The 15,054-nt window shown below is 37.5% G+C and overlaps 1 protein-coding gene across 6 annotated transcripts in view; it reads right to left on the bottom strand.

Moving 5' to 3' along the window:
* SGCE (sarcoglycan epsilon) overlaps positions 1–15,054 on the bottom strand; it is a 68,347-nt gene that overhangs the window by 29,816 nt on the left and 23,477 nt on the right. For all 6 annotated transcript variants that reach the window (XM_036010607.1, XM_036010605.1, XM_036010604.1 and 3 more), the window contains 3 exons: positions 9,230–9,352; positions 7,501–7,658; positions 1,884–1,956 (listed from right to left, as the gene is read on the bottom strand). In XM_036010607.1, coding sequence (XP_035866500.1) covers positions 1,884–1,956; positions 7,501–7,658; positions 9,230–9,352 — 354 coding nt within the window. The remainder of the gene's footprint in view (positions 1–1,883; positions 1,957–7,500; positions 7,659–9,229; positions 9,353–15,054) is intronic.

Here is a 15,054-nt window from a genome sequence, read left to right as displayed (position 1 = left end):
AAGCAGGAGGCAGCTGGGCAAGTAGTCAGACTGAGTGTGATTATCCTGATGTTCAACTCATTTCTTTTCCCAACCTGGTCTGGGAGAAGCGGCATGTGCGCAGGTCGTGCTCAAAGACGTGCATCCTACAGGCCACATAGATTCCATCAACCCCAGCGAGGATAAACCCATGTTCGCTTGGCAATCTGGTTTTCACAGTTTGGGGCCCTCTGAACCCTCTGTAAAAGGCAGTAGAGCAACTCTGCCTGAAGTAAAAGTGGAGGCTTCTAAAACCCATCTATTCTTACTCCCTCATCAACACACTTTGAAAATCCAATTCTTAGGTAAATAGCCTGGAAAGCCAACTTTCAGTACTACAGTGGTCAGGCACTCTTCCACTAGTATCTGCTTGGACAAGGGTCCCCCCACATCAGTGACCCCTATTAGGATGCCTGTGGACTCTGTATCCACAGGACTGAGACTATACTTGAGAAACAAGGGGTTCACACTACAGACCAGGCCACCTTTCAGTTCATAGGGGCTCTCATATCTGACAAAGGGTTTTGAGTCATTCTGAGAGCACAGTGGTGAGGTCAGTGGTCCGAGTCCACTGGAATGTAACTGTGTAACTGTACTGTTGCAGTCCTTAGAGGAAAGGAAACTTTGCAATTATTCTGCTCATGCAGGGTAGTCCAACTCTTTAGGGACTGATTAGACTGGATGCAAGCATCCCAATACAACTGGAGTCTTCCTGATCCAAAGTCAATACCCATGAGAAGTGAAAAAGTGGACAAGGAATCTTCTGTCCAAGCCTACAGAACTGGCATTTGGACTTGTTTTTCATATATGAAGGTCATTTAACACTTTAAACTAACAGATGTGTTGTCTGCAATTGGCAATCTCCCCAATTATGGATTGCAGTACCTATTATATAGAAATTGTTTTCTTTTGTATAATGTAAGAGGCAATGTTTAACCTGGCCTTTACTGAATTGTCATGAAAGCCAAATTAGTAGGTTCTGATAAACTATTCTGTGTCTGCTCATTTGTTTTTAATTGTCCTGGTAAACGGAAGTAAGAATTCCCCTACCCAGGATACATATTGTTTTACTGTTTTCAGTGTGTGTGTGTGTGTGTGTGGTGGGTGGGTGGGGGGACGACGCTATGTCCCTTCTTCTGTTACCTTCATAAATGGTATGTGGTACAGAGAAGAGTACCCTATGATACATACACTTTAACTGCAAATTTTTTAGTGATGTTTAATTTTCCCAATTAAATACCAAAACAGGGTCAGAATATTTGAGATCTTAACTCTTGGAATATGTCCTATGTCCTTCCCAATCCTTGGGAATCACTTACAATTTGAACTTATGTAACTCAACTGTGGGTTGACTCCAGCAATTACTGATGCATGATTAGCTATTAGGAGGGAGACGGACTCAAATCAGAGTTTACTTCTGTCCATCAGTAACACTTTATCGTCACATACAATTGAACTACAACCTATGATAAGTTTTAATGAAATTTGCTAATAACTACTGATTGTGCATTCTGCTGAGTCCCGTGTTAAGCACATTTCAAACCTAATCCAAGGAATCTATACCCTAAACTTATGAGAGCAAGTCTGTTCTTAGTTTTATTTTACAGATGATGAAACTAAGCCTTGGAGAAATAAGTGGCCTGTTTGGTTCCCTAGGCTGAGCTTTTCAGCACCATAGAACACCATGCTATTTTATAACAAATGAAACACTGCTTAATTTTCTTTTTCTACCTTTTACTATTTCATGAGTTATATTACATATCGGTACTCTAAAATCCTTAACTATATTTTACATAGAGATAAAGCATAATGAAATTCTTCTTATAAATAAGGAAGCAATCAGCAACATATTTTTTCATACCTACCTTCTGCTGACATTATATTAATTATCAAATTATGCCTTGCAGTCTCAAAGGTACGCCTATTGTAGGCAGTTATCTATCGGAAAATGAAAATCATATTAAAGAAGAGAAATGTTATTTGGAAAATGAAATTCACTGAGGACAAAATGAAAACAAATTATGGTTCTTTCCATTTTCATTATTTGTTTATATACTTACAAAACAGTCCTTCTTTGGACAATAAGAAGTCTGAGCTTTTAGCAATATTGTGGGAAAATAAATAATTAGTCGGGTCTATTTAACATGCTGAAACAAGTTAAAACCAGAAAGACCTTTTTACAGAAGACCGTTAAGTGCTAATCGCAACGTGGATGCACCATTAGTAAATGGATTAACCATTATGAATTACTCACAGGTACCATTCTAAGATTTCAGAAAAACCAAAACAACGTATTTTTGCAGTTTTAATTGGAGCTTACGGATTAAACTGGAAAGTACACTTTAAAATAAGCACATCTCTGTGTTGCTTGCACACCAACCAGTCAAAAAAAGTGTCACAAATGACCCTTTGGAAACCATATCTCACGACTGGAGTGAAGCGGTAAGGTTCATGGTCTATAAAGCTTACAGAACATGCTCAAAACACAAATCAATCCCTTCATATGATCAAATGTTAGTCCACATTTGCAGAGCCAATGAACTTACATCAAAGTCAACTCAGAAACAGCCACTGCAAACAACAAACAAAGCAAAGGCCAAAAACAGCATAATCCTTTAACAACTCAAGGAATGATTAACTTGAAAACAGATAGGAAATCATTCAGACAGGTCTGCAGTACCTCAAAAAGAAAAAAATAAAAGCACTGAGGAGGTCCTAGCGTCCGAGCACTGGCCTTCTGGCAGGGGCTGCAGCTGAGGCTGGCACTGGGACAGGAGAGCAGAGCAAACTGACTCGGACTGAAAAGAAAGGTCTTGCCCATTTAAACACGGATCTCAAAGAGCTTTATAGCATCACTTATGAGCTTTAAATGAAACCAGTTACACCCAGAAATATTTGCAAAAGTAGTAAAAATCAAAATTTTGGAATAATTCCAAACCTTAACAGCACTTAAAAGTACATATTCTTTTTCTTTTTTAAAAGATTTTATTTATTTATTTTCAGAGAGAAGGGAAGGGAAGGAGAAAGAGAGGGAGAGAAACATCAATGTGTGGTTGCCTCTTGCATGCCCTGCACTGGGAACCTGGCCCACAATCCAGGGAGGTGCCCTAACTGGGAATCAAACTGGCAACCCTTTGGTTCGCAGGCTGGCACTCAATCCACTGAACTACACCAGCCAGGTGGTTAAAAGCACATATTCTGAAAAGCATATTTTTACACAAAGTTAGAAGAACTCTCTCCACAATTGGTCTGATTTCTTAATGACTTCCTTGCTGTATTTGTTGGGACACATGATTAATTAGATTAACACTGAAATGAAGACTAGTCATTGAAATGAACTATTGGAAGTACTGTTCACAACGAAACAAACGAAAAAAATGTAATAAAGATTTCATTTAGGAATCCTCACAATTTTAAAAGTTCACACTACAAAAAAACTTCATCATACAGTATTATCAATGAGAAAAAAGTATCAATCCCCTACTATTTGTTATAATATCTCAAAGCTAACACTCAGAAAACAATATTAGACATTTTCAAATGAGTGGCAATAATTTTATGGCTAACCTTCCCATAATTATCACAAACTGCTGTAAATTTTATAAATTCTTACTTTTTAAATATCACAGCTAATATAAGGAATGAATAACAATTTACAAATCAGGAGGAAGAATATTATTATCTGAATTTATACGGTTTAATAATGGAATATAGTCCTATCACTTCTAATGAGATATGTAAATACTATAATATTCTCAGTGCAATTTTCCTTTTCACACTAATGTGAAGCCCTTCACAGCAGACAGGCATACGGGCATGCATGCTTTTTTATCCCCTATTTCTAGAAGAGTGGCTGATCTATTTCAGATGTTTAACAAATATCTACAGAATGAATTAATCAGTAGATTTATATGATTAAATGTTAGTTCAAGATATGCAAAACTCAACTTATTAATAGAATATTTTAAAATATAAATATATTACTATATATGGATATGAAAATCATAATAAATAATCATATATCCATATATAATACATATAGATATTTGCTACTTGTGTTAGATGAAAGATAAGCTCAATTTTCATCATTATATTTTCAGTATACTATTTGACACATATTCACAACCTCGTGTCTCAGTTACAAGGTATTAGAACATGACTCCTGAGAATCCTCTCTCAACACATGGCTCTCTGTCCCCGCCCCTTACATCTCTCCAACCAGAAACAGCCATTCTGAATTTTGTATTTATCATCCCCTTCATTTTAAATATAGTTTTATTATAAGTGCACACATGCTTGAAATATATTAATTTGCTTCTTTTTTGAGCTTTACAATAAAAATGGTAAACTGTACGTAGTCTTCTGACTGGTGTTTTTTAGTCAACATTATGTTTAAAACACTTAGCCTTGTGACTGGGCAGGATTAAGCCCATTGTGGCTGCAAACATTCACCATGTGACTATCCCATAATTCAGTCACCCATTTGCTTGCTGATGAACTTTCGGGTCGCCATTGCTTTGTGGGGTTACCGGGTTTTGCTATGCAAATATTGCTCAATGAGCACGGCTGTGCATGCCTCCAAGGGGACATCTGCAAGTGTTTCTTTTGGGTGTGTACCTAGAAGGGGGACCACTAGATCACAGGGTACAGTGATATGTATTTATGTGAAATATTCTGTACTGCCTTCCAAAGTGGTTATAACAATTCCCACATCCACTCACCATGAATTTTACTGAGGGTAAAATTCTCATTGTGATCTTAATCTGAGAGTAAGCTTCTTTACTGAATTGGCATCTATGTCCCCTCTTTATGAAATGTCTATTCATACCTTTTTCTTATTGGATTATAAGAGTCTTTTTTTTATATTTCAGCCACCCACCATTAGTCAGATATATACATATTTAAAATATCTTCTTCCAGTTTGTGAGTTGTCTTTTTTTATAATGGCTTATTTTGTTGAACAGAGCTTTACAAGTTTAATATAGTAAAAATTTATCTTTTCTCTTAAATAAAAATACCTAGATATTATTTACAAAGTCCTTCCCTAACCTAAACTCACAAAGTTCTTCCATACTTTCATGTAATATCTTCAATTTTGGCTTTTCACATTTAAATCCTCAATCTAGACTTGAGTTTTCCATTTCCTGTGAGGTAAGAATCTAACTTGTGTTTGCCGCATGGCTCACCAATTGTCTGAGTACCACCAATAAGTAAATATTCTTTTCCCCAATGAGCTGTGGCACTGTCTCTTCAGATATGTACCACTGTTCCTTATGAGACAGATGTGATTGTTAGTACCCTCGATATTTTGATGTGCTTTTTCTTCTGCCTAAGATAGCTTTCCTTTTATTTTGTGAAGTGAATTTCTATTTACCCTCTTACAACTGCATCACGCAGCACCTTCTTAGTATAACAGTTTTGTCAGTCTTGGCTAAGTATGGGTTTCCACTTCAGTGCTTCAGCTTCTAGACTCACCTGGTACTCATCCTTCTGCCACCAGCACCTATTGTGATGCTTAGAACATGGGGGCATCTCATAAAATGTTTGCGTAATGACTCTATTTCAATCACTGGACTGAATTTTCATTTCAGTCATGGATATGAAATAAAAATATGGAGCAAATAAGTTTGCATTTATTTTCTTAAATAGAATTCACATTATAGTAATCTATTTCTTTTAAATGTCTTAATTTTTCCACTAATATGGACCGCCCTTTTTTATATAGAATCTGAGACAAACAAAAAAATGTGTAAATGACACAGACCAATGGAACAGAACTGAGAGCTCAAAAACCATTTGTGTTCAGGCAAATAATTTTTGACAAAGGAGCCAAAAACATACAATGGAGAAAAGAGAGCCTCTTCAATAAATGGTGCTGGGAAAATCAGAAAGCCACGTGCAAAAGCATGAAACTAGCCTGGACTTTGTCCCCATGTACAACGATCTGAAACAATAAATTACACAGAAGAAAACACAGAAACTAAACATATGGACCTTGGTCTTAGACAAGATTTTAGGAATTTGATGTCAAAGGTCATGGAAATAAAGGTAAAAATAAAGGAATGCAACTTTGTCAAACTAACAAGCTTCTGAACAGCAAAAGAAACCGCCAACAAAACAAAAAAGGCAACCAACCGAATGGTAGAAGGTATTTTGCAAACAGCAGCTCTGACAAGCATTCCAAACTATGTAAAGAATTCACACAATTCAATACCAAACAAATAAACAATCCAATAAAAAATGGACAGAGGACCTGAATAGACGCTTCTTCCCAGAAGACATACCAATGGCCAACAGATATATGAAAAGATACTCAACTTCACTAGCTACTAGGAAAGTGTAAATTAAAGCTACAGTGAGATACCACCTCATACCTGTTAGAATGGTTGTCATCAACAAGACAGGTAATGACAAGTGTCAGAGAGGTTGTGGAGAAAAGGGAGCCTCATTCACTGCTGGTGGGAATGTAAACTGGTACAGTCACTATGGAAAACAGTATGGCAGTTTCTCAAAAAATTAAGAATAGGCTCTGGCCAGGTGGCTCAGCTGGTTGGAGCATTGTCTCATGCACCAAAAGGTTGTGGGTTTGATTCCCTGCCAGGCCATATACCTAGGTTGTGGGCTTGATCCCAAAGTGGGGCACACATTGGAGGCAACTGACCCATGTTTCTTTCTCATGATCAATATTTTTCTCCCTCTCTCTCTCTTCTTCTCTCTCTAAAATCAATGACCATATCCTCAGGTGAGAATTTTTTTAAACAAAATTAAGAATAGCATTACGATATGACCCAGCAATCCCTCTTCTGGGTATCTGCCCCCAACATTTGAAAACATTTATTCACAAGGAATATGCATCCTATGTTCAATGCCGCATTATTCACAGTGGCCAAGATATGTGAGCAACCAAAGTGTCCTTCAACAGAGGACTGGATAAAGAAGGTGTGGTACAGATATACTGTGGAATACTACTCAGCCATAAGAAAAGATGAAACACTGCCATTTACGACAGCATGCACGGACCTTGAGGATATTATGCTAAGAGAAATAAATCATACAGAGAAAGCTAAAAACCATACGACTTCACTCATATGTGGGATATAAAACTGAAAGTCATAGGCACAGAAACAGCACGGTGGTTACCAGAGAGAAGAGAGTTGGAGGGTAGTAAAGGGCCCAAGTATATGGTGATGGAAGATGACTTGACCTTGGGTGGTGGGCACACAGCGCAATACGCAGATCATGTATCATAAAGAGTACACTTGAAACCTGTGTAATCTTAGTGACCAATGTCACCCCAATAAATTTAACTTAAAAAAAAAAACTGTGTAAGTGAACAGAAAGGAATGGTACATTTCCAAATATTATTTAGTGGGTTTCTACACATAAAATACTGAAAACCACTGCCATGTAATTTTAATTTCAACATTTGAAACTCAAATTACAAAAAGGTCAAGTACAATTTTGTTCTTTCTGAGAAATTACCTCAATGATCGTGGGTTTCCCCACGTTTTCAGCTGTTGGAGACCCATAGAGGACTCCATCACTATACGGCGTCCTTTGGATATACCGAAGCCATCCGGGGCGGTCTGGATAACCCATCAAATTTGTGTTAAATGTGATGGGGTCATTACTAATCTCACCTAGATAAGAAACATAGCATTAAGATATGTCAGATATTTTCACACATGTTGCTTTGGTAGTTTTTAATCAAAATATTTCCGTCTAAAAATTTTTTCTTACCTTTGTAGCAAATTAAAACACACACAACACACACATACACACAAAACCCCCAAATGCATCTGGGAATTGAGATTTGGGCCTCGTGTAAAGAAAAATTCCTTTTGGTTGTTTAGTTTGTCTAAATTCTAATGTAACAAAGAAAGCAGACTCATACAACTTCAGGGGAAATTTTCTTTTCCTTTTTTCTTTTTTTCTGTCACCTAGGAGTCGGGAAGTCCTGGCAATGAGACAGTTGTCTTTTAGAAAAATCTAATTATGTTGATGTGTTCATTCTCTTGAGAAGCTTTCCTTTCATGATACTCTGGACATTATCAAACTAATCTTAAGGAACATCTTGAGATTATCAAAGTATCATAATAAAATAATGGAGGGTGAGTCAAGAAAGACATTACAAATCCAAAAGAATGGTAAAAATGACATTTATTAATGAAAAACAATAATAATAGCATCATTTATTGGCACATGCCTGGCCCTGTCTTTGTGCTTGGACTCCACATGCACTATTTCATCTGATTATTAAATATACCTAAAACAGTAGTACTATCATTAGCCCTAATTTTATTGATGGAATATGTAATTTTCCATGTTAACATCTCTATGGTTTTGGTAAGTGGTAAAACTAGAATTTAACCTTGGCTGACTCCAGAAACTATGCTCTTAACTACATCTTTTCTTCTCATGTATTAGGACTGTTCAAAAGGTTTAGCTAAATAGTTCTTCAAACATAGAATGAATGCCACATAAGAAAACATTTTTAAAATATTGATGAAAAGACTAGCTTTTATTCTAGAATGCTGTTAAGAACATGTTTAACTACATTTTATGAGTGAGTTCAAGTATGCTATAACTTTCACAAAATTCATTTTTATTTATTTAAAGAATTACAATAATTTAATATATTTTCTCTTGCTAGTCTATCTCTTCATTAAATAAGACTTAAAAAATTAAATAAGACTTTGTAATTAGTATTACTTTAAGAAAAAAATCAATCTTCATTAAATTGTTATGAAGTTATATAAAATTATTTCATATTATAAAAAGCTTTTTTGGAAACTCTTCCTAAATACCACATTTCCTTCTTTTTTCTTACCATTTTGGAAAACTATAACATATGTAGTTTTCCAAAAATCGATGTACTATGTAAGATTCCAGTTTTAATATGAAAAGTCATAATTGTACAACTATAATTATTTCTATGTAAATGTAGGTAGATCATTTGTCAGAAGCACAAACTCAAGGCCGGGAAACCAAAAATAGGCTTTCTTTAAAATTCAAAATGAATTATTTCCTTCTGTAATTAAATTTCTAATCTTAAAATGGGAAAAGTCTTACAACAACGAACTTATCATGCACCCAGGCCATTTCAAATGATGTTAACAAGACTTTATCATATATCATCTAGATTATACACACTGAACAAAAAGAAAAAACTAGTAAATTGACCACTCTTTTTTTCCCACTCAGAACATACCAGGTTTCGGGTAAGGTGGAAATTCTCCCTTAAAAGACTCTCTTTCCAAAACGTGAACAAAGAGGACACCGGCAGATGGGTACACGTCCCGGTCAGAGTGCACCTTTGAGAAGATGGTGTACACTGAAGATGAAGAGGGAAGATAAAAGACAAATAATGAGATCTGCTTCAGGTAACTCACTGCCACTGTGACGCAGGGCTTCACTATGTAAAAACTTCTGGGAAAACTGAAGCAACATGCAAGACAGTGTTAAGAAGTTTGTTTAAAGGGAAGTGATTTTAGGACAAAGCATCAGACAACTCTTTACACTTGGCATGTTTAGACGCTTTTTAAATACCATGTGAGCAAAAGTAAGCACATTTTAATATTTTAAATTGTTATTAATAAAGGCATTAATAATATCTTTTTGGTAATTTCTTTTTATTGAAATTATTACCCACAAAACATCATAAGAACTGACCAACTACATAATTGCTACAGTTTTTTTCCCCTTTTTTTCAAAGCAAAATAAATAATAATTTTTTAATGGTCAGAATCTATATTGTATTAAGTGTTTACTAGACAAAGCACGTGAGAGTATATATTCATTATATGTATAGCAACTTTCATCTATACTTACAATAATACAATGATACTTATTCCATGAGTGTTATTTCCCATAACTCTCCTAGAAATCAGTTATTCCATTTTACCCAACTGTGACATTTAATAATTCAGGCAGTATAATCCTACATCCTAAAGCAATAATAATTACATGGTAAAACTCAGTGCCAATAATTGCTTTAAGTGAAGTGGGACAGATTTCATGATGTACTGGTTACTAAGACACAGGATGGCAGTACACTGAAATGGCCAAATTGGTTTGATTCGTTCTCCACCTATTGTTGTTCCTCTGATATCAGCGTCTCCGCCAACATATTACTGCCATTACCCTTGTCACCTCTACCATCTCTTTTGGTTTTCTATTTCCTGACTGGCTAGTGGCTGCAATTTTTAAACAGATAAACCCTATCAGGCCAGTTATTTCCCTTAATCACTGATGGATTTGCAAATGTAGTAATTAACCTTCGGAACCCAAATGCCGCTCACTTCAGGCTCCCCACTAACTAAAAGCCCTGGAGAGCAAGATCACTGACAGTCGATTTTTCAGCATAAAAATAGCAACTCCCACAAAATTTTTCTTTATCTGTGAAAACTTGTCCCTGCAAGTTCTGTGGATGGCTGCCAAAAATGTAAAACTAAACTAAAAATATTTGGCTTGTAGCTTCACGTATACATAACTTTACTACTAAACATAACTTCAAAGGCTATGTAACAGAGGGAAGAAAACTGCAAGTTAGTTTAAGCTGGGTACGTAGGGAGACTCGTTCTCTCCCGATCTCTTTGGTGTGAGTACGCACATGTAGTCTCCCCCTGGCATTCAGAGCACCCAACTTTGACCCAAGAACAATTCACTCACCAGGAAAAATGGTCCCATTCCAAAATGCAGGTGGTATGAATCATGGAAAAACTGTGAGGATGAGAATTTGAGATTTTCCACCAGTTGTATTTCATAACACCCCTGGGAGGCAAAGTGCTGTGGAGAACGCAGAGATGGAGGAGACCCAGGCCCAGCCTTCCTCGAGGTCACCACCTGGTGTGGGAGACCAGTGCCCACCTAACGGGGTACGGTCCCAGAGGAATCAACTGCTCTCACAATACCTGAGGAAATGATGAGGAGCAATGGAGGCTAGAAAGAGCTGGAAAAGATTTGTGTAAAAAGTAGAATTCAAGCCCTGACTGGTGTGACTCAGTTAGTTGGACAATGTCTCTCTCACAAAAGAAAGGTCACCAGTTCAACTTCTGGTCAGAGCACATGCCTGGGTTTCGGGTTCGATCCCTGGCTGGGGCACATACAAGAGGCAACTGATTGATATTTCTCCCTCACATCGATGTTTCTCTCCCTCTATTTCTCCCTTCCTTTCCCTCTCTCTAAAAAGAAACCATTTAAATCTTTTTTTAAGGAAGTAGTATTCAATATGGTTTTTAAAGTACTAGCCAGATTCTGAGCCCTGTCAGGCGTAGCTCAGTGGATTGAGAGCGGGCTGGGAACCAAAGTGTCCCAGGTTCGATTCCCAGCCAGGGTACATTCCTGGGTTGCAGGTCAGAACCCCCAGCAACCGCACATTGATGTTTCTCTCTCTCTCTATCTCTCTCCCTTCCCTCTCTAAAAATAAATAAATAAAATATTTTTAAAAAAAAGTACTAGCCAGATTCTGAAACTCAGAGATGGGGAATTTGGGGATTCCGAGGTGAATATGTGTGCATGGTACAACTGCAGGGTTCTTCCAGGGAAGGCGATGGAAGCAGTGATGCTGGACCCTGGGGTGTGTTTACGGCAGGGAGAAGCCCTGAGAAGAGGAGCCGAAAGATGGAGAGTTGGGAACTGCTCCCGAGCAGTCATTTGAGGCTACATGTAACAGAGAGTTCACATCTAGATCACAATCCCACATCCAGAGCACAGGGCTATTTTGAATAGTCTAAAGAAATCTCTTCAGAGATTATCTAATTTACTCCTTCTTAGAGATTAAAAACACCTTGAAGTTCAGCACTGATTTTACTTACCTTCATTATTTTCTCAGCACCTAAAAGGCAGGTGGCATATGTGAATGACTTTACCAACACCTAGTGAATGGATGAATTCATTCCAATGCAAAGCACTGTAGAGGTAAACGCAGGTCTCATGTTTATGGGCTAAATATATACAATATTCAATTTAAATTTCAATTTTGTAATAAGTGCTCATATGCGTGTAGCAATTTCTATGTTACTTCCTCCATTTACATTATGAGTTACTAACACTTTTCCTTAGTTTTGGCTCCCATAAGGGGGTAAGAGCTAGCTTATAAGCAAAAAACAATGTCCCTATTAAATAGTATTGAAGCCCTGGCCAAGTAGCTCAGTTGGTTAGAGCGTTGTCCTGATACACCAAGGTTGGGGGTTCAATCCCCAGTCAGGGCACATACAAGAGTCAACCAATGAATGCATAAATAAAGGAACAACAAAAGCAAGGTTTTCTTTTTTTCCTTTCTCTCTCTCCCTTCCTCTCCCTCTCTCTAAAAATACATTAAATAAACAAATAAACAAACAAATGAATAAATATTGAAATGATTTTATTTTCTATATAGCCCTCGGCAGGTGCTGAAGTAAAACCATGAAAGGGTCCCTACTCCTGCAGAACACCTCGTTTCAAGGACGGGTAAAGAACATCGATCTCCGTTTCTGCTTTCATGAAAAGCATTGCTGTGATCTGCAGAGCCAAACCACAGTCCACCATGGCCCTCCTGGGTTTGAAGAGGACACGTGCATTTCTTTATTCATGTGCTCTCTATTGCCTTTTTGTGATCTGCGGCTGCTAGCCGGCCAGTTACCCTGGCAACTCCACAGTGAAGCCTGCTTCACTTGAAGTATATAGGACACCCTTTACTTGGAGAAAAACACGATACAGATGTATGACACATTCATCACTCAAAAATGGAAAGTGACTAAGCCACTGTGTTTTGTTTGTGACAGTAATACTTCCTTTTTGAAGCACCAGTTTAAATTATGAGTACCCACACCTTTCCCTTATGGTACCCTTTCCCGCTTGTTAACTTGTAAAATAAGCAGCTCTTCAACAGAGGCTATCTGGGCAGTAGTTATACCTCATTTCCTTTTGAACACAAAAAATGACACAGAGAATTAGGCTCTTCTAAACATGAGCTACATAGATAATGCAGACAGGACCTGCACCAGTACCCACAAAGGCTGTGATTGGCACATCGCACTCTCCTATGTCTAGGTACTACTCACAAACAGTAAGCTTGATACACATTGTTTTCCTTAAAAGCAAGTCTTGAAAATCAAATTTAAACACTCTAAGAATCCACAGTACCAAAATCTAATAATCTCTGAAATATACACGTGTACAGCGCCATGCTAATCAAGCTGCGGCCACAGGGTCTGTAGCTGGTGTATCACAGGGCTTTGCAAGAGTCTCCAGCTGCAAAGCCATTACCTCTGCAAACACATGCCACTGGACACAAATGAAACAGGAAACCACCATGTGGCTAAATCTGTGCAAATCCATCACTATTAATGGGAAAAACAACTAAACCAAAAGTTAAACTCACAGGGGCTCAAAAACACAGTCTTCAAACAGCAATGATAGCAAGACTTGCCAAGATTAAAAACCAAAGCCATAGTGATATAAAACAGATTTTTCTCAAGGAAAAATTACATATCTGAGTTGAGAAGAATGAAAGGGTATTCAGGCGTGACCAGGGTAATTATTTCACACTCTGTAAGTGTAGTGCCAACGTCCCTTGTTACCACACTAGCAAAATCATTTCACAAAGCTGCGCCATATTCATCATAAGGTATAGAAACTGCAGACTGTATCAACAATATATATTATGTTACAGCAGGGAGCCAAGAACCAAGGAGCCGGCGATGATGGCAATAGCAATAAAGTAGGGCCTCATCCCAGCTAAATAGCATCCTGTTTTCTTTTATTAGTCTGTTTGACACTTTCTCCCTATGGGAGCAACACTGTCATGAAAATATGAGGGTCTGCGTATTTACAATTACTTAAAAACAAAAACAAATTTGGATGCATTTAGTAAACATTAAATTTTGAAAGGATTGTGGTAGTTCATTGCTAATGAATCTATAGCACATAACGATTATTACAATGATTATTTTTAATAGCATATAGGCATGTACAAAGTCTCTCCTCTAAAAAAAAAGTCCAGAGAACACTTACCTTTTTCTGCATCAACAAGAACAAGTTCAAGGCTATAAGAATAAACTAGTTGCTGAGTGTAAGATTACATTTCAATCTTAAAGCTGTCTTTCCTCTGAAATCTCTGAGAAGTCAGAACTTCATATTCGTGTCTAAGTGACCTTAATTAGGTACCTATTATGTGTATATTTCTCTCATAGATAGGTTATCAACAAATTAATCACTTCAAAGGGTCCCTTTATATCCATTATTAATTTTTATGGTGTAAGAAAATATTGTGAAACCTTAGTTACCAGGGACCCCAGGAAAGTAACATGTCAGAGGACCAAGTTTTCCAAAGAACTCAGTGGTCGATCCTTTTTCATGATGGCAGAAGATCATCACTCAGCACATCAATTATTGCACTCTGCTCTATTACACAGCGACACCCTCGTGGACCGTCTGGCTGCTTTGTCCTTTACCGACCACGCTAGCGCTAGCGGGTCCTAGTTAGCTAATGCTTTTTAAGGCTGTGTTGTTTTATAGATTTTCTCTTTTCCCATCTAAGGACAAGTTGTCAGCTGCCATGTCTGATTGCCATCAGTATGTTCCCTACATCAGCTTCTCTAGCCTTTCTAATTTGCCACTATTAACCTGCTGCAGGCTTAGAAAGCAGGCTACCAAAGGAGGTGGGCTTGCGTGTTCAGGTAGGAACAAGTTGGTACTGCCTTCATGCACGCTCTGCTAGATGTGAGAAACAGGAGCCTGCACATGCAGCACCTATTTTTGACTGCCCGAAGACCCTCTTGTGGCATAAACCCTGGTTCTTACTTGATGCAGTACACTGCTGAATAAACGATCTTACTACAGTTGTGATCACTTGCAGAGATGGCAGCAATAACTCCACATGTGACATGCATTTGGAAACAAATAAGTACACCCTAGAAAGTCTTAATTCAACCCATCTCTTCCATAAATATGAACTGTCAAATTAAAATGAATGAATTCAAGGTGTTGTATAAAATAATTTCTTACACATTTGATGTGTGGGAAATATAATACATAATTCAAACAAAGAGATCT

Source organism: Phyllostomus discolor, chromosome 10 (genome assembly GCF_004126475.2).
Source record: "Phyllostomus discolor isolate MPI-MPIP mPhyDis1 chromosome 10, mPhyDis1.pri.v3, whole genome shotgun sequence".
NCBI classification, from domain to species: domain Eukaryota; kingdom Metazoa; phylum Chordata; class Mammalia; order Chiroptera; family Phyllostomidae; genus Phyllostomus; species Phyllostomus discolor.
This window is presented reverse-complemented; position numbering and strand designations above follow the sequence as displayed.